General features: G+C 34.0%; 3 protein-coding genes across 5 annotated transcripts in view; 1 reads left to right on the forward strand and 2 right to left on the reverse strand.

Moving 5' to 3' along the window:
- Positions 1 to 267: 267 nt before the first annotated feature.
- On the reverse strand, positions 268 to 2415 carry LOC129241162 (vesicle transport protein SFT2B). Its single transcript, XM_054877351.1, has 4 exons — positions 2175 to 2415; positions 1439 to 1608; positions 1238 to 1355; positions 268 to 1154 (listed from the first exon to the last, which is right to left on the reverse strand). Exons 1-4 carry the CDS (start codon positions 2244 to 2246, stop codon positions 1023 to 1025), a joined length of 492 nt encoding a protein of 163 aa, XP_054733326.1. The 5' UTR covers positions 2247 to 2415; the 3' UTR covers positions 268 to 1022.
- Positions 2416 to 4325: 1910 nt separating this feature from the next.
- Positions 4326 to 5809, forward strand: LOC129240841 (transcription termination factor 3, mitochondrial). Its single transcript, XM_054876866.1, has 2 exons — positions 4326 to 5314; positions 5388 to 5809. Exons 1-2 carry the CDS (start codon positions 4375 to 4377, stop codon positions 5663 to 5665), a joined length of 1218 nt encoding a protein of 405 aa, XP_054732841.1. The 5' UTR covers positions 4326 to 4374; the 3' UTR covers positions 5666 to 5809.
- Positions 5810 to 7160: 1351 nt separating this feature from the next.
- LOC129240650 (BCL2/adenovirus E1B 19 kDa protein-interacting protein 3) overlaps positions 7161 to 21094 on the reverse strand; it is a 48693-nt gene continuing 34759 nt past the window's right edge. The window contains exons 1-6 of one of the 3 annotated variants that reach the window (XM_054876579.1): positions 19319 to 19398; positions 18970 to 19156; positions 18832 to 18916; positions 18690 to 18760; positions 17406 to 17558; positions 7162 to 8905 (exon numbers count right to left, since the gene is read on the reverse strand). In XM_054876579.1, coding sequence (XP_054732554.1) covers positions 8854 to 8905; positions 17406 to 17558; positions 18690 to 18760; positions 18832 to 18916; positions 18970 to 19124 — 516 coding nt within the window. In that variant the 5' untranslated portion in view covers positions 19125 to 19156; positions 19319 to 19398 and the 3' untranslated portion in view covers positions 7162 to 8853. Of the gene's footprint in view, positions 8906 to 17405; positions 17559 to 18689; positions 18761 to 18831; positions 18917 to 18969; positions 19157 to 19318; positions 19399 to 21094 lie in introns of those variants that run through there. The other 2 variants (XM_054876578.1, XM_054876577.1) reach the window with 2 other exon arrangements.

Consider the following 21094-nt stretch of genomic DNA (forward strand, 5'->3'; position numbering starts at 1 on the left):
GTGGTACAAATGCCAGGGTATGCATTCTAGAGCTAACTAGCCGAAAATTTTGCTGAGTTTTATGCGTAAATAGTAAATTAAGTTACACAAGCCATTGATAGCAGTTTCCAGCGAATAATACAGGTAGATCTACATTTATATATGTACATATGTATTTATATGTATATTCTGTTATATATGGATAACAAACTTTCATCCGCTGTAGTCGTTTTACACTAAAAGTAAGCTAAACGTACATATAAAATCCATCGCCATAGAAAAAAAAAATAAATTTTATATTTCATTTATTTTTTTCCAAAATACCAAGGCGAATCTTTTAAAGGTGATGTTATTATAGTAAATCATATTTTTTTTCTTTTGCTGTGTCCATGTGGGTGTCGGCACAGAATATAACAAGGCGAATTAATTTTTTGTTTTCTACTTTTCCAATACTTTGCCGTGACAACCAAACGTACAAAACATTGTTGTTGGTCTAGTGCCACCGCCTTTAATTAATGCGCCTTGCAAAGTACATATCAGTTTTGTGTAGAATAGACAGTATAAGCTTTCCTTACTCAACAGCAGGTGTAGTAGAGATTATCATAAATATAGTTACAGTTTCGTAGTAAATATTCTATTGTTTATTGATCGTGAATTTTAGTCAAACACTTTTCTTGCTTTTTTTGCAAATTTAATATTGTCATATAGCACTTAGCGTTAGTGGACAATGTTCCTATTTACATTATCGCTGCGATTATAAACATACATACACTGTAGCTTGCAGCGACGTACATATAGAACTAATTTCGACACAATAAAACTGTAAAAGTTTAAATAAATTGTTAATACCTCCCAACTGAAGTTTCTTAAAATTTTTGTGAATGAACAATAATTGCAATTTTCTTAAATAAATTAGTGAAGCTAATACAAAGAAACTATATAATACTAGCAAACTTCTAAACGAAATTACTTAGCTGAATATAATGAATCGCTTGTTGCGATTGCGCCGAAGCACAAAGCATTGCATTCCACATTATTGTTGCTTACACGTCAAGACAAGCAGATACTGTTTTCTTTACCGCATCGCGAGCGTATGGTATATAGGAAAGTGAATACCAGGTCATAGCTAATGATTGGATAATGATGAAAATTAATGTGAGGCCGGCTTTATGGAGCTGTTTTGTGATTGACAACGAGAAAAAAAAAATATTTTCAAATAAAAATTATTTACAAAATTCAAATATGTATGAATATATACCACAATAGCAGCTATAAAGGTCATAACAATAGATACAAGTACAATGCAAGTGGCTATTAAGCGTGTGGATGAAAACATTTTTTTAATTTGATTAACTGGGCCCATGAGAAAGCAGGTACTGTAAACAGAGATTGATAAATATGAAGTGTATGCAATATATTGCATTTAGAGCGTAAATAAATTGTATATTTGTACACCTACCTCGCCATTGATATTATATTACCGAGCGTATAAAAGACCGCAAACACAACTATGCCGCGGTGTAGAAAGAGTGCCAACGAGCCGAGAAACGACAGTAAGATGCCAAGTACAAAGCAAATGCAAAAGCCTTTGATGCGTGTCGACCAGCTGAGCGTTGACATCTCATTAATCTGGAATGGAATGTTTTCGAAATAATTCTTTAGAAATTTTTATATATAATACCTTAAATAAAACAAATAGTAATATTATAGATGTATACAAATAAGCGTATATACATACATGTATATACAAGCACAGTGGCATATCTCTAAGCCCAGACACTCTCAGCTTTGATGTTCCTATCAGCATACAGATCTCCTTTGCATACATACCCGTCTCCCATAAGCTTATGCCGTAAACGCCCACGAATGCAATTATTTACATGCTCATAAACAGTTTTTTAGAGATTTCCGCCTGTCATGTCACAAATAATGCAACGAGGATATTATGTTTTTCATTATTTTTCTTTGAAATGCTTAATTAGTCTCCATATTCTCAAAAACAAGCTTTAGCACCCACAGCAACTGGTGGCTACTTGTTGAGTCAGCAGCTGCGGCAATAAGCGATTATCTTTTTTCCAATATAAGCATTGCGCATTCCAATTTTATAACGATAGTTCATTAAATACTTTCATGCCAATTTCATAAATTGTATAATTTAAATATGCAAATCGAGTTACTTGGAAATATTCCCTCACCTGTGTGATAATACTGCTCTCCTCTTCCGGGGTGGAATCATTTCCGTTAAGAACTCGTCGTAATTTATCCATTTCTATTGTACTTATTTAAGTTTTTTTGGAAAATAGATCCTTGGAGAACTACAACACAACGCAAAAACTAAGTGTTAAATTAAAAGAAAAAACAAAAAACCATATATAATAATACAACAAATGCAACAAAGTAGAAAATGAACCAAATCACTATAGGAAAACAATAGCTTCTGATTGGAATGTCACTTGATTGAAACGTCAGTAACAGTGTTGCTGTGCCGGCTAGGCAAAATTAGATTTACAAGTTGAAAACTCTAAATAAAAGTGTTCTATAAAATTTCGATTTCTATTATATTTCTTTTCGCATTCAATTCTAAATTTTAAACAATAAATGGTTCTGAGGTAATTATACAGAAGAGCGGCCCTTCAGAAAATCAATATTTTTGTAAAATTTTTTCAATGATATCAATAAAATGTATTGTAAAAGAGTGTTTAAGATCGGGGGAACTATACTTTTATGTAGGATTTACTGTTAATATGAATATCAAATCCGGCGGCCCTTCAGAAAATCAATATTTTTGTAAAATTTTTTCAATGATATCAATAAAATGTATTGTAAAAGAGTGTTTAAGGAGTTCTACGCAAAAATATTGTGGATTGCGTAGCCGGAGTTGGACTGATGAGGGTTATTTTTTTGAAGCGCGGCCGAAGGCCGCCCACGCGAAAAGGAGTTCTACGCAAAAATACTGTGGATTGCGTAGCCGGAGTTGGACTGATGAGGGTTATTTTTTTGAAGCGCGGCCGAAGGCCGCCCACGCGAAAAGGAGTTCTACGCAAAAATACTGTGGATTGCGTAGCCGGAGTTGGACTGATGAGGGTTATTTTTTTGAAGCGCGGCCGAAGGCCGCCCACGCGAAAAGCAGTTCTACGCAAAAATACTGTGGATTGCGTAGCCGGAGTTGGACTGATGAGGGTTATTTTTTTGAAGCGCGGCCGAAGGCCGCCCACGCGAAAAGGAGTTTTACGCAAAAATACTGTGGATTGCGTAGCCGGAGTTGGACAACATTTCAAAACACTTATATAATGTTCAAGCGGTAATTCTTGTTGTGTCGCCCGCCGGATTTGATATTCATATTAACAGTAAATCCTACATAAAAGTATAGTTCCCCCGATCTTAAACACTCTTTTACAATACATTTTATTGATATCATTGAAAAAATTTTACAAAAATATTGATTTTCTGAAGGGCCGCTCTTCTGTATAATTACCGGTTCTGATAGAGTTTCATAAATAGATGCAAAAATAATAGACTATAAGATTGCTCCATCACAAGGGCTGTAACGTAGGTAAAATATTTACTCTACTGCCTTAAAGGGGCAAGGGTAGTCAAAGGCCCAAAAAAATGATGATTTTGCTTTATTTTACAAAAATAAAAAATAGCATTAATACATCATGTCTGGCCTTGACTTTACAAAATTTCAAAAAAAAAAATTAATAATTCTAAAAGTTATCGCTGGTTGTGTGGAGCCCGTTTCTCCAGAAGTCCTTGCGGTGATCATCACAAGTCCTTGGAGATTCATCTAAAAAAAATCGGACAAGAGAAATTAGTTTTATTAATAGATAATCTTGTGCCTGATCGAAGTTTTGATTTGCAAAATTAACAATATGGCGGCCTTAAGAAATATTTTTCAGATGTTCGAGAAAATAAACCGACAATTAATTGTTAAAAAAAAATCGATCTTTATTTTTTGTTTACTAGTTTAATTCGTAATGAAAAATTTTGGAGACTTTCAAGCGCTGCAGTATGAGCTTGATAAGTTTAACCCTTCGTTAGGCACTCGGGTCTGGCCAAATGTTTTCGATTTTGAACTTGAGCTTCCAGGTAGCTCCTTAAATTTAATTTTCTATCGATTTATGGATATAACCTTTTAAAAATGGTCCCACACCCATGTGCAAACCCGAAGGTTTTAAAAAAGGTGCTTAACGAAGGTTTAAATTTAAATCAAAGTGACTGTTCTCGGCTGGTGCCGCTTTTATATTCTTGCGTCATTTTAGGGATGTTGTCCACTTTAAGTTCTTTAAGGTACATTTAAATGCAACTCTGCCTTGAGAAAATATGCATACACATACATATTTAACCATGGCCAAAAACAGCTGATTGTTGTTATGGTATCATTTGCACGCTAAAATGTTAATTGTAAGGAACTTTAATTTTTTAGCGAAAATTGCTAAAAATAAAGTTAAAACTACCTGCTATGTTCCGCTAATTGTGCGTGAGTTACGTAATCAGCCAAGACAACGGTCAGAAAAACTCGTATCACAGGAAGTTGATGAGTTGCATGATGGGCAATTTACACAATCAGCGCAAACTGAGCAGATTGGACATAGCCGCATTACGGAAGCAGTAAATAAATATTTAAAAGAGGAATTGAGACAGCTGGAAAAGCTGCATGCAATAGATGATGCTACGACAGACAATAGTTCAGTTCAAAAATCACGTTTGCCAACCAGCGATGAGGGTTTAGAGAATGATGACCGGTCATTGGCAGTTGGTGAAGCCAAAAAAGACTATGTGCCCACCTTCAATTTCGCTGCATATGTGGACAAATCCCCTACGCTTCAGCAGTTCATAAAACTCGGTGTAAATTTACACAGTATTGAAAAACGAAAAGGATTGGCCAAATTTCTACTCAGCTTAGAATTTGACAAGGATTGTAAACCACATCTTTTTTTCTTACAAGATCAAGGCGTACCAGCAGAAGTTTTTGGCGAATTCATTACGAAAAATCCCTTATTCTTTAAAGTGGATATAGATAATTTGCAAACGCGAGTTAAGTATTTAGAATCGAAAAATTTTACGCCCGCTCAGCGGCAACGAATTTTTACACGCAATCCCTTCTGGTTAATGTTCTCGACACGACGTATTGATCGGCGACTGGGACATTTTCAAAAAGAATTTCGACTGAGCGGTGATGATGTGCGCTTTTTGACGAGTAAACAACCTCGTTTGATAACTTACAATATGGATCATATACGCCAATCGACATTTTGTATACGCGAAGAAATGGGATTCGATGATGATGAAATAAAATGTTTGCTCTTGAACAAGCCTAAATTATGGATGATGAGTGAGTTGATTAAACTTATAATTGAATTTCATGTTATTACTTTTAAATTTAATTTTACTATGAAATTTTGCAGAATCAGACGAGCTTGTTGAACGGTTTGCTTATGCACACCAAACGATGCAGTTATCCCATGATATGTTAATACAATTTCCTGAAGTGCTCTCATCACGCGAATTTCGTCTACGCCAACGTCATGAATTCCTTGTTACACTTGGTCGCGCACAATACGACCCCGAAAAGGATTTGTATATCTCTCCAAAAGATTTAGTCAGTGGCAATGATTATCAATTCGTGCGCCATGTGGCCAAGAGCGATCTGGAAACATACGAACTTTTTCTCAAGACGAGATAGTAGCAATATGTTAAATAAAAATACATCTTTCATTTCACCATAAGATTAATATACCATATACATGTTAAACATTAGGTAGTAGAATAGGTGATAAAAATGTTGAATGCAAAATAAAAATTCAACTGAAACGATGATATGATGAAATTTCTTGTATATAATTAACGTGGCTTTTGTGTCCATGTACTATTGTGTTGGATACTTACCTGCCTGTCATTTCTAAGCTGATGATGGTACACCAAATCGACTATTCTTGGAAGTTCATTGTCCAAAATGGACACATTCTCAATTAAATTCTATATTCTTTACGGCAGTGCAGTTTGCAGTAGCAATATTAGCTACATATTTATACGGCCACTACAGCAACATTTTTTAAAAAGCATGTTTGGAAGAGTTTATTAGGTCTGCGCATGAAGAAAATAATTTGTAACAATGTTACCAATTATCAAGTTTTCACGTATCCAAAAGATTTGTAAGGTAGGGGAAAGTGGGAGAGCAAAATGACATTTCATTTTGAGAGGAAATTGCAAGTGAGAAAAACAGCTGATCGCAAAGAAAAAATAAATACAAATAAAAAAAGGTGATTAAAATGGATATATATTATATATATAATATATATTATTATATTATAATATTATATATATATATATATATATAATTGGCGCGTACACTCTTTTTGGGTGTTTTTATGAGGAGCTTTTCAAATGGATATTATAAGTAAATATATCATATTTTAGATAAAATTTATAAAGTTTGTTTGAAGTCACATATTAAATAGGACTCGGCTAATGATATGGAGGTATGCACTTCTGAAGCACATCCTCCAGACACCGTTGCTGCAGTTTTCAAAATATAAGTCAAAAGCATGGAAGGTATCTTTTGTGTTTTATGCTTGTACTTCTTAGTTATTAACTAATTTGCACAAGTAGAAGGGAGCAAGGAAAATATGAAGAAAGCTGTGATTGCCACAATAATACAAATGCTAATGTTCTTCATCTGACAGCGATGATGAAATGGTACAAATAATTGTGGACAAAATAAAATCATGTGGAGCTAAGCTCGTTATTTTGCATTTTATTTGGTTAATTTTTTTTTTTAATTTAATACGAATTTTTTTAATTTTTGTGACTTTTCCACGTTAACAATTTAATCAGCTGTTCGGTAAACTTGCAAATTGCAACTAATTTATCGACCATGTACTTTCTTTGATGATATTTTTATCTTCGAGAGCGAATTCTCGGAAATTGAGTTGCTGGATAATTTTTACATGAACAGACTTACTGTTATAAATTCGTAAAGTAAATATATTCAGAGTCTTTGGCCAAATATAAACCTGCGTCATTTCGGCAAAGTAGATCCAACTGTCGGTGGAAAGATGTATGGAGAATATTTTATCCTGTTACGATTTTTAATACATTTTTAATTAATAATTGCTTTTTTTTGCGTTCTGCATAATGGAAACCACACAAGCAATGAAAAAATACAAGTTAAAATATCAACGTTTCCTTTTCGGTTATTTAATTTTTTTTATTGCATTTCTCATACTTATTTCCATGTTTCTTTTCTTTAGTTTATCAAAAAAGTCTATAATATTTTTAATAATATAATTATGCATATACATATGTATGTAAATATATGTTATATAGTAATTGTATATAGGGTAAGGGGTTTATTATGCGTAACTGTACGATATTTTCGAATTCGTCTTGTTTTTCAATTAAATTCAATTACAATATTACAATTTTAATTTAAATGAAATTATAATCGATTTTTTTTTTTTTTTTTTTTTGATAAATATAATATATGTATGCAAATGTTGTGGAGGAAATACCCTCACGACTTAATTAGACTAAAATCTAGAAAAAAGCAAACGCGTTCTGGTGGTATTGGTAAACTCGACAACGGCGAGCACCAAATATACATACATAGTTACATGTACATATATGTATGTATATAAATAGAAAACACAAAAATAAAACAAAAAATACAAGAAATTCATATAACTGGAACTCAGCGCAAATTCTATAGAAAAGGAGCAACAAATAAGAAGCGCAAGAAACTATAAGATATACGAATTTCTACTTCTAAAGAAAGTACGCAAGTATATGACAAATATAGTACATGAAATCTTACATTTTTTTCTGATTTTCCTTTCTTTTTTCATTTTTTTCTACTACTAAAATACGGTTAATACTAATTGCTAATGCCTTTCTTTTCTTTCTCATTTTTTGGTAAAAATATTAAAATAGTTTAGATATTTTTTTGTTTAATGAAAATTGTAAAAAAGATCATATACAAAGCATTCCTCGTAAAAATATTCAATCGCATTTTAGGTTCGAAAAATTGGGATAATACATATTGTAATAAAAAGTCCTGAGCCCACGCTTGTGTTGCACGTTGCAATCAGTTAGTCCATTTGTATGTAAATATATTAATCGAATTGTTTTAGTGTTTGCTTTTACTTTTCGTTACCATGTTTAAATTGTCGCTTTGCATATGTGTGATTAGTCAAACACACACACGCATAAGCTATTTAGTATATTTTCAAATTCATTTACTGATCAGCTTCCATACGACCAATCAATTTAAACTCGCCCAAAGCACACAACGCTAATCATCAGTATTTTATGTAGCTTTTAAAGTATCTTACTAATTGGTTTTGTTCGCATTTTTACACAAAAACTTGCAACAAAGTGATCTTTCACCGTCTACAACGATTTTAAATTGGCTGATTATCATAGCTGGCTATCGCTCGCCCAACTTCTGTGCAATACACATGATTATGTCGATCCATATGAATGGTTGTTGTAATTATGTGTATGTAAATATATCATCACTTTTGTAAAATTTGTATTTAAAAGTAAATTCAAAAAGAAAAAAACGTTTTTTTACTCTTATTCTTCGCTATAAATATCCTCATTGCATTTCAAGAATATTTATTGTTTTGTGGTATGAAAATATTTTTACTTATTTTTGTATTATCTGCGCTCGCTTCTATTTGCGGTGTTTGATAACTCCTTAACTTTTTTTCAATTGCATTTTGCTCTTGTTTTACTCTTTATTTATTAAAAATATTTAAACGTTGTTTATTTTAACTTTCGCTCCTTCCGTTTTGTTTCTGCTTTCTGCATCGATTAAAATAATAATATTAGAATAATATGTGTATAAATCACTTCACTTTAACATTTAGTTCAGTCAATGACGACTCGGGTCAAGAGAATACCACGCCTGCTGAGCCATAACCTGTAAAAAGAGGAAACAAAATAAAATCATAATTACACTGCGTTACAAAAACGAACTTTTTTTCTGTCCTATGAACCAAATATACTTTTTCGGAAAGGGGAGAAAAAATAAAAATACATGTGTATCGGCGATTTTCATGTACACGTCAGAATTTTGTTTTTTATGTATAAAATATAGAGCTCGTAATACGCCTGTGTGAAAAACTTTGGACCAATTTTTAACCCTTTTTCCGTGATCCAATCGCGCTGAATTTCTGCAGGCAGACTCGTGGAAATGTTTTTATTATGTAAAATTAAAAAAAAAAAATTTTATCAATTCTCGGATTTTCTTGAATTTTTTTTTCTAAAAAAAAATTGTTTCTGAATTTTCGGCATAACTTGAAGGGACTCCAAATTTTTAAACAACTTATTAACCTTTAATTCAATGGTCATAAGCAATAATCGCCTAAGTCGACTTAAGAAAGAAATGAATTATGTATACTAGCATATTCAACTAATAAAACTGTATATTTACGCGAAGTTCCTATCACTCTAACTATTTTTTTTAGTGTAAATATTAAAGTGGTGCACAAATGACTTGTTTATTACAAAGCAACAATTCACACATTGCATGTGACACTGTTTGTGATGACAAAAAGCAATGTAGGCACACAACTTGAACAGCAACGAAGAAAAACTGTCTTCAACAAGCAATACTACTTCGGCTCTATCGACAGTGCACGAATTGCACGACGCTGCTTATATGCTTGCATGGCAATGGTAGAAAAACATTCTCATACAAGCCTTGCCGAAAGACATCAAGTACAATGTGTGAATTGGTGTCATATGTATGTATGTACGTAGTGTGTATTAGCACCCCTTCGAGATGTATGAAAATTGCAAACATACACATTTCTTCGCTCCCCGCGCACTTTTGCGTATTAAGGGGAGAATATTAATAAATAACGGTAAACTTTCGATTAATAATTTTTAAAGCTATTGAAGTTATGAAATAAGACAGCTTTTAGTAAATTTAAAAGCCAATAAAGTGCGCAGAAGAATATTTGCAGGCAAAGTGTAAGTTATATTAAAATATTAATCAGAATTTAATTTTTATTCTACAAAACCATCATACCAAACATTAACTGCCTATTTGATTTTAAAATATCAGGAATTCATGTAAGTAAATAATCCACATTTGACACAATTCACTTGTTTGAATTGAATTGTTTTTCATTGCCTTTCAGTGTCATTGCTTTTATTGCTATCTTGCCGAAATATGTGTGTTGTGACAATGCTGAGAGAGAAACAAGTCATACAAAAGCATGATTTGGTTTTCTCTCTAGCTGCTATTGCCTGTTACTGTTAGTTGAGAACAAAACACTGCATTGTTGTGTGAATTTAGCAAATGACTTGAAAGCACATATATGTCGACTTGTGCACCACTTTAGTAAATATTAATAAAAACATATTAGCCTAACTCGCAACGAAGCGCTAATGCATTTACTATATGAGTCTAAGTATACTTAAGAAGATGGTCAATTACAATACTGTTATATTTAAATGGTCTATAATAACTTAAGTTGTTTTAGCACCTAATTTTTTTTTAAGTTTGTCATACACAAGAGAGCTGACATAAGAGCCAACGTGAAGGTGAGTGTTTATTACAAATTGAAAATATATATAAGCATGCACTATCTCTTCAAAAGTTGTTAATGCATTTTTGTTGTGAGTTTTTAAGAGAGCTATATCTTCATACGCGACAAATGCGAATGACATATGCTCTTATTCTTTTTTCAAAGTGCAGTTAGATTGGTATGCCTAAAGCGCCATTTTAAAATCATTTGAGTTAAGCAATTTCCTGTGATTAATGCAGAGGTTATAAGAGGTCAGAAAGAAAAGTTTCGGTTAAATGGAATATTTTCTGAACTAAAAAAATATAATAAAGCAATTAATAAAAATATTTAAAATTAATGAAATGGAAAACGAAGTAAATGTAACTGGTAAGATTGAACAAACAAATAGCTTTGCTAAGTTGCTTAAATTTTTGCAATTAATAGGTTATGATGAAAGCAGTCACATGTCGTTTTTAGAGGGCAGTGGGGCTGATTTACTAACAAATGCTTCTAATACTCCACTATGCAGTGAGAATGAGGCAGATAAATCAAATTTACAGGAAAATCTCCGTTTTGACAGTGATGACTCAGTCCTAGATTCCGACTATGAGGACTCAACTTCTACTAATAATGGAAATAGTAGCAATTTAGATGATGATGAACTGCTCAACGAGGCCCCGACTACATCCCAAAGAGCTTATTCGAGGAAAGAATCACGCACAAGACGGAACTTGGGAAAGGGATATGTTAATGTAAAGGGTGTTGTTGTGTCGGAAAGAAAATTGAGACCTCTTATTATTGATTGTCGCATGAAGTGCAAATCAAAGGTTCCGCTTGCATTTCAGAAAAGCATTTTTAATAAATATTGGTCGTTGGGTACGTACAATCAGAGAATTTTGTTCTTTGCTTCCTTAATTGAAATCAACGACAAAAACACCCTGAAAGATCACGTGAGCGAAAATTTCAGGCTGCTTATTATGTTGAGTTTGAAGACCGAAGAGTGCAGGTATGCCAAAAATGCTTCCTGTAGTGTTTTGATGAGAGTGCCAGTTTCGTCACAACTGTTTTAAAGAAGAAATTACACTATCCTAACAGTGACCTTGTTGATAAGCGTGGATCAGGTGAAGGAAAAAATAGACTTACGGATGATAAAGTTCAACATGTAAGGGACCACATAAACAGCTTTCCAAAATACGAAAGTCACTATACCGGGAGAGATACAAGTTGCCAATACTTACATGCGGAATTATCCCTGGCCCAAATGTATACTTTGTTTTGTCATTCTTTTTACACATTCACGTATTGTCGTATGACTTCCAATGCTTTAAGTAGTTCAATTTATTTGCTTTTTTCTTACAATAAATAAATAACTCCAAAAAATGTTGCCAAAAAATTAAGGAATAGGTTAATGTAGTTATGTGTCAGGCGAAAATAGAATCGTTTCTATTTTGTATCTGCAGTTTTCTAAATAGACATATACATATGACAAAACATATAGTGTAAGAAGCCTTTTACGCTTCTTATAATTATTTAATTAAAAAATGTTTTACATCCATGAATATAAAATTTAAGAAGCCAATGCTTGATACCTGTTCTACGTGCGAAAAATTTAAAGCTAGAATTGCTATTGCTAAACAGGAATCCGATGATATTCTACTACGTGATTTAGAAAAGGAACTCTTAGCCCATCAGAGTAAAGCAGATTTTGCATATGAGTAAGAAAGAAATGACAAAACTTGCGCTTCCGATGATCCCAAAGTTAAAGTGTATACTTTTGATTTGCAGCAGTGCTTGCCTACCCCATACTTAAGAAACTCAATAAGTTTCCACAAAAAACAGCTTTGGACCTATAATTTAACCGTATGCGACTGTACCACTGGCACCCCACATTGCTTTATGTGGCATGAGGCACTTTCTGCCCGTGGCGGCAATCAAATCCCATCATGCTTATTCAAACATATAAACAATCTTCCACAAGTTAATCATGCAATCTTTTACAGTGATTCCTGTATGGAACAAAATAAGAATTCATTCGTGTGTGCAATGTTCACATTGGCTCTTGAAATTAACCCCACTTTAGAAATTATTGATCACAATTTTTTAGATAGAAAGAAAAAAGAAAAGAACTGAAGCACAAATACATCATCCACGTGACTGGTACAATTTTATAAGAAGTGTACGTTTCAGAAATAGGTTAAACGTAATTGAAATGAACTTAGACGATTTTTTTGATTTCTAGCTTTTCTTAAAAACAAAGCTAATGTGGGGAACCAATAATCTAGATGGGGAAAAATTATTTTGGAAAGATATTAGATGGCTAAGATTTACAAAGAGCAATTTTGCAAAAATTCTTTATAAAACCACTTTACACGAACATGCTCCTTTTAAAACATTGAACTTGTTAAAACGTGGTGTAAATTCAATAGCAATAAGCGACATATCAATGCTAACACAAGACATTAAGATCAGCTCGAAAAAGAAAAAGGATCTCCTTGATTTACTACCACTTGTAAATCCATCCTTTTATCCTTTTATAAAAGTTTGTTAACAGATAACTCAACTGATGCACATCCAGATTTAGTAGAAGCTGAATCAGAAACCGAATAACTTCGACTGATATATTATACTTATACTTTTAAATAAATATTACAAAAATAAGTTTTCGGAAAATGTCATTTAGTTTAAAATAATGAATTTGTAAAATTCATTTTTTTTTAATAAACTCGTATTAGTGAAATGGACTAACTCTTTATCTTGGTAAATTTATATATGCAATAGTTCCTTAACTCAATATGTGCCACACAAACAGCAACCAATTCTTTTACAATAAAAGCCTTAGTCAACATAGTCATTCTTATATCATATGTTATGTTTGCAATAAACATTTTTATTTCTTTTTATTAAATATCTCCTAAACAAAGGCAAGTTTCATTATAATTGTTTAACTGAGCATTGCGCTTGAAATGACCAATAATTATGTATTTACAGTTTTTTAAAGCTCCTTTCTATTGGGAGGTTGAATTAGTTTTAAAGGTTTTTTTCGAAGATTTGGGGCTTTATTGTGAAAAAACGGTACAAAATATTTTATTCGAAGTATTGGCCATCGCTAGCTACAACTTTCGCCCATCTTTCGGGCAATTTCCGGATGCCGTTTCTCCAAAATTCTGGCCGCTGCTTGGCTATCCATGACTCAACCCATATTTTAGTAGCCTCGTACGAGGAGAACCGCTGGTCCGCCAAATCGAGACTCATATGCCGGAACAAATGATAATCGGAGGGAGCTATGTCTGGACTATACGGCGGGTGGGGTAACACTTCCCAGCCAAGCGTTCCAAGGTATTTTTTGACAGGTTGAGCAACATGCGGCCGAGCGTTGTCATGTTGCAAAATAACCTTGTCGTGCCTTTTTACCGTTTCCGGCCGTTTTTCTTTCAATGCCCGGCTTAAACGCATCAATTGCAGTCGATAACGATCCCCCGTGATTGTTTCGCCCGGTTGGAGCAGCTCAAAATATACGACGCCGACCTGATCCCACCAAATGCAGAGCATGATTTTCTTGCCGTGAATATTCTGCTTGGCCGTCGACGTTGATGCGTGGCCGGGCAAACCCCATGATTTTTTGCGTTTTGGGTTATCGTAGTGGATCCATTTTTCGTCGCCAGTCACCACCCGATGCAAAAAACCCTTCCAATTTGTCGCTCGATCAGCAATTCGCACGTAAAAAATCGCCGTTCGACGTCGCGCAGCTTCAACTCGTACGGGACCCAATGTCCTTGCTTTTGGATCATTCCCATCGCTTTTAGACGCTTGCAAACGGTTGATTTATCAACGCCCAATGATTCAGCAAGCTCTTCTTGGGTTTGGCACGAGTCCTCGTTTACCAATTCCCCCAATTCCGCGTCCTCGAACTTTTTGGGCTGGCCAAGACGCTCCTTGTCTTCGGTGTGAAAATCACCACTTTTGAATCGTCGAAACCAGTACTCACATGTTGAAATCGACGGAGTATGGTCTGGGTAGGCCTCCTGCAGCAATTCACGGGCTTGGGCTGTATTTTTTTTCAAATTGAAGCAGAAAAGCAAAGCTTCCCGCAAATTGCGTTTCGACGGCACGAAAGTTGACATACTCGGAGCACGAAAACACTGCGTTGTTTATACTTCAGCGAAATGACAGATACTGATAAACAAAGCCTAGGCATGATTCAATAATAAAAGGTTTGCTCAGTAAGCAGCTTTCTCATTCCCTCTTGACAAATCGGCTCCCTTAGCAAGACACTGGGTTGCTAGCTCTAGAAATTTTGACTAAAAGTGGAGGAAAAGTAAAATTTGTAGAAAAACATTTCATTTTCAAAATGGACTGCTTACCAGCAACAATTCGCTCAAGAGTTTTCATCGGTATGTTCAAGACTATGGTAGTAAGACATGAAATAGATACCGCTAAAGTCAGGACATGATAGAGTATTTGACGCAATCCGAGATCGAGATGGAGAATTTACAAAGCTTTATTTTTTATGATGTGGTGATTTAAACGGAACTCATGTTTTGCAAAGAGGTAGCGTTTGCTAAAGAGTAACAGAAGGGAGAATTATTGAATAGTCCCAACGTAATCGATTACGTTGCAGACCTCATTATAAAAAAGTTGGCAGAACTTGTTTCCAATGAGCCCCCCTTCCTATGGATGGATGAAGTGTCCAGAGGAGGCTTAAAAAAGCACAGTACCAGTATGAAAGAGCTTCTCATAAAAAACCATCTACCGGAATTGGCTTTAAACTGTAGGGCCTTCCAATTGTGGAGCGCGCGCTACAAATAGGAGGAGGATCTCGGCGAAACACCTAACAGAATTGTACGTGCCAATTATTTATTTATTTTTCACAAAATAGTTTCATATTGGCGAAACGTCGCGATTGGTTTTAAATTTAAAAATTAATTCACAAAATAAAATCTTGGACTATGTGAAATAATTTCTTGTTTTAATATTAGACTAGGCAATTTCCGCTAATCACTTCTATTTGTACCATTATTTACATTCAAATATTAATTAAAATTTATTTTTTAAACCGTTCGCAGCTTGTTTCCATTTAAGTAACAAAATACTATTTTGCTACCATTTTTACCAAAAAGGATTGAATTTTTTCTTTTTTATGCACCTTCTTAAATACAACCTTTTGTAAGGGAGTGTCAAAATTCGAGTGTCACTAGTGAGCAAACCTTTAATAATTGAATCATGAAGCCTAGGGATGAGGCTTTGTCATGAATATATATTCAGTATTGCCAACGCGATAAAGTGATAAATAGCGCCATCTGTGTGTCAGCTTTAAAACTAATTCAACCTCCTAATACATTTCTCAGAAACGCTTCTGAATATAAAAAGCTATTTATCTCGGAAGCAAAGTTAACGACTTAGACGATTATTGCTTATGACCACAGAATTTATTGTTTCATACAACACACTCTGTGCCGTTTGTGTGTTTGTTACAGTTCCGGAAGTTCCGATCATCCGACAGTTGCGCTACTAGGAGACATATACTTTGACAATTGTTTAAGTTCTGTTGCGCGAAAACGTCTTTCTGTATATTTCACAGCCGAACTCTATGCATCACGCTTTAAGCAGTGGAATATAGTGGCGGCTGATTTTAAAATAACAGCCGCTCGTGATCGACGTAGCAGTATTCCATATGACGAATTTTTTAAATTGCACGAGGATCGGGAAAAAAACCTGGCTTATTGTTGTGATATTGATTCGATGTTTGGAAAAATTGGTTACCCTCATATTTCAGAGGAGTGGCGACTTTTCATCGATGCATCGGTCAACAGCCTTAAAGTAGTGCTGCTTCATATCGGTAACAAACATCCAGCTGTCCCGATCGCATATGCCACCAACCTCAAAGAAACATACGAAGGCATGGAATTAATATTACAGCTGATAAACTACCAAGAGCATAATTGGAAAATATGCTGCGATCTAAAAGTGGTCTGATTACTCATGGGTGTTAAGCGTGGATTTCCAACCCACCATTGCTTTTTGTGTACATGGAAGTGGAAGCCGCGAACATGCTACAAAGTAGGCGTAGAAAGTATAGAAAATCTACCATTAGCGTTTCTTGGCAACAAACGAGCTGACAATTATAAAAATATTGTTGCAGAAATGATTTCGGCACATGGCGAAATGGGCATATTAATGTCGCTAAAGATCCATTTCCTTCACAATCATTTAGATTGTTTCCCTGGTTATTTAGGAGCTTGTAGCGATGAACATGGCGAAAGGTTCCACCAGGACATTGCGGCTATTGAAAAGCGCTTTAAAGGACAAGACATTACGCATATGCTTGGCGAATACTGTTGGTCTATTTGTCACGATACTGACACACATGCTTACAAACGCAAAAATAAAAGGCCTAAGTTTCTTTAAAAGCATTAAAATTTTTAATGTAACAATTTTTAATTTTAATATAATAAAATTAATAAAAAAATTCGGAGTTTTATATCTCTATTGTAATGCGGAGTGAAATACCTTTCTTTTAATGCCCACATCGGCATATCTCATGCAATTTTTTTTTTTAATTTCGAACAGGTGGCAACCCTGTGAAACATTGTCAGTGGCAACACCTAGGTGAAAAGTCTAGGAATGTGATACACTATCTGTGTGCTCAATTTCATTCAAATCCGTTAAGATAATCCTGAGATCGTGTGGCTATACAGATATGCATACAAGAATTGCTCGTTTAAAGTTATAAAATACAAAAAAAAAAATTGTGACGTGTACATGAAAATCGCCGTGTATTTTTATATACACGTGTATTTTTATTTTTTATCCCCTTCCCGAAAAAGTATATTTGGTTCATAGGACAGAATGTGTGTAACGCGGTGTTATTGCTGTTGAAGCCAAATCATAAGTTTCGTGCATACTTACCCTAATCCGGCGCCCAATAGCAAGGACAGCACATTCGACAAAATTAGCGAGTATAATATTTCTCTGGAGAACAGCGAGTTCTTGCCAACGCGTGTCAAGCGTATGGAGTAACCAGCGCCCTTCTTCTTTTGTGGATGTTCGAATTTCCAATCCCTACAAAAGAAAGAGAAAAATAAATTAATTGGAAATTAATAATAAATTAATTAGAAATTGAATCTGAAAATTATATGCTACAAATGTTCAACTCAAATCGAGTAAGAAATGGTTGAAGTACCAGACTGGCTCTCCCCAAGTAGCACTAATGCGTCGTTTTGATGATATAGTAAGTACCAGTAATAGTTTTTTAAGGTAACTTTTAATATTTTTATTTGCTTTATTATGAAAGCAGTTTTATGTAAGTCGTGTTTAAAGTATTTAAGGCAAACAACCAGTGGGTTATATACGGCTAAGCATCATCGCTGCATTTTTCAAGACATACCAAAAATGTAGTGCTGTTAAAACAACAGCTGTTACACATATTACCTGCTACAACAACAACGCATATTCAGACTATCCCACAAATAAAGTTCTTTTCATAACAACATGAACTCGCTTGCTAGGCTTTGCTATTGTCTGCTGCGTGGTAATCGTTTTTTTGTACGCCTTGAAGCTAATTAAAATTGAGTGTCCATAATAAAATGGAGGGCGCGTCAAAATTGACATAAATATTTAATTTATTTATTTCATCGAAAACACAGAAGAAGTAAATGGTGAAATATTTCGAAAAGTGACGTTTATAAGAGCTAATAATTCCCAACAGATTTTTAGAACACGAAGAGCATTTATGTAAATTGGATATACGCGTAGCTTATTCATGAAGGCAAACTTGTATTTTCCTTTAAAGCTTTCTTAAAAGTAGGAGTAATCGAACTCGAGTCCCACTAGCCATAAAATACAGAAGATAGAAACTTTTTTATAATAGTGGTCGCCCAGCGGCAGTCAAAGGCAAGCCTCCGAGTGATCTCTCTCATGAAAAATTTCCTCATAAAAAACCATCAGCCGTTTGGAGGCAACATAAAACTGTAGATACCTCCATTTGTGAAACAATGACAAGACGCACATCAAAAATTCGAAGAGGAATCCAGCCATACATCTAACAAAGGATGTACGCGCAAATTATATATGTAATCGGATATATAACTATATGCATGTACATACATACATACATGGAAACATGGATATACCTTACTCTATTTTATCGTAGAAGCCAGGGGGTTTTTTTGTAATACTTTTTCATATACATACTTAGGTGGTTGTTGATCTGGCCGGCTATTCCATTCATCCAGCCAGTCGGTGTCTTTGTGACTATTGCCCTCCTACAACAAATATAATGGTGTATTTAGATTTATCATTAATAATTTCGTTAAGTTTCTGCAATGCTACAAACCTTATTCCAATAATTTATGTAAACATTCTTGAGATCTTCATCCGGCGTGAGCTCAGTATTCGGGCTATTCGGTGGTGATTTGGGACTGTGTAAAATGATTTAAAGCATGGATTTAGTGATTTATTTACTTTTACTTACCTATCCCTGGGTGTATCACGACGCGAACTGGCCAGTGAGACAACACGACTGGACTGATTTGATTCACGTTGCGCCTCACGCAATAGACGTAAATACTCTTCGCCACTTGAGAAGGGTAATGGTGTGATTCTATCAGGGCTTTTAACGCCAGCCATTGTAGCGGCACTGCTCAGTTCGATCCAAGATTCTGTGAATATTCAAAAATAAAACAAAGAAAATTACTTAAAATTGTATTTTTGTGCTATATAATAACTATAAAATTCAATTGGCAATACTTTTTCGACATCCGTAAAGGGATAGTCATGTAAATAATTAATAAAAAAATAATAATAATAAATAAGCGAACTACCAACAAACCACGGTGTACTGAAACTATTCCATCATTCTTGCAAACACACAAAACACCTAAAATAATTCAAAATAAAAACAAAGAAGTTTAAAGACAAAAAACAATAGAAAAAATGTTGCCTTAGGCTGGGCCAATTTCAGTGCAATGATATACATATGGACAACTGCGACGCATTAAACTCACTAACTGAATCTATTGTCTGTTGACTGCTGACTCGTCCCCTAATGGGGTCTACTAGAGTGTAGCTTATCGATACGATACAAAGGCGAGCCTCACTACGTTTTCAACATTTTCATAAATAACAAAGAGAATCAACAGCAGCTGCCTGATGGTCAACAGTCAACAGCAGAATGACTAACCAATATTTACGCAAAATTGGTGTGGAGGTCTTACATATGCAGATCCGCGCTACAGTAACAAAACAGGAGTTTAATAACAAAAACAATAAAAAAAATGTACAGTATATAGAGAAAACAAATACTCGTACACATTAAGAGAAAAAATTATGCACGAACACGGATGAGAGCGAATTGAGTAGTGGTAGTAAGAAACTCACTCACTCAAAAACAAGTAATCAAAATAGAAAAATTACTAAATTTCATGAAATTGCACGGAGAATATATTAAGAATAAAATACGTGTAATACTACAACATTAATATTTAAATTGAAAAAGCATGAAATTAATGCATTTAATAATAAACAGTAAAGAGAAGAAAGCATGAAATTAATTCATTTAGTAATAAATAGTAAAGAGAAGATTTCACAATTAAAAGTTACAGTATTACCTCACTAAATGTTCTTCGTGGGTAGATATAATATAATATAACATAAAAGGAAAGTTTATTAAACGTTTTCTCGATAAGGACCATGGGTTAGATGAGCAAACTCCAAACAACGTCAAAACGCTCACCACCAATAGTAGAAGAAATACGGCCAAACGCACAATAAAAGGTGTACTACTTACTATACCTATATGTATATACTAGTAGCTACAAAAAATGTAAAATTTAGTTGAAAGATATTAAATATTTCTTCTATTATTCACAAAGTATTTACACCATCTGATAGACTTATTTGTTAAGGCCACTCCAAAGTATTCAGTTGGAGGTCGGTCTTACAAGTGTTTGTAGCGTCTGTCTATCAGCAGATGCGGCAGAAAGCAGGCGTGTATGTATTATAATATAATACCTACTACATCCCGTGACGTTATCATATGACTTATTTGCCTTTAAAATACTCAGTGCAAACAAATATCAGCTGATTTTGTGTTACTTGTACTTGTACTTATTCGTATGATGACAGGCTTTTAAGTGATTAACACTGACACATTAACATTATTTGACTCATTTTAAATGCGAAGTGAAAATTAAATGAACTTTTAATGGATTGGAATAATTTTCTATTTAAAATTTTTTCTTTAATTAAACACAAAAATTAGCATTTGACAACATTTTTCAATAATACTGAAAACATCCTTTTACAACAGCCAATAGAGACATAACACGAGCGAGTATAGTAAATAAGTGAGAAATTGTGAGTAAATATTTACAAAAAAATACATATATAGTACGTAGGTATGCACTTATGTACGTAGGCATAACATGTGTATGTACATACATATATGCGAATACAATGGCAATTTTTAATGGAATGAAAGAAAATAATGCAATCGAGAATATTAAAAGTAAACAGCCATAAAAAAGGCAAGTCATAAAAATAGGAAAATAAATGGCGAAACAAGTGAAGCTAACTACATACAGATTTATGTATATCGG

The sequence above is a fragment of the Anastrepha obliqua genome, chromosome 3, assembly GCF_027943255.1.
Source record: "Anastrepha obliqua isolate idAnaObli1 chromosome 3, idAnaObli1_1.0, whole genome shotgun sequence".
NCBI classification, from domain to species: domain Eukaryota; kingdom Metazoa; phylum Arthropoda; class Insecta; order Diptera; family Tephritidae; genus Anastrepha; species Anastrepha obliqua.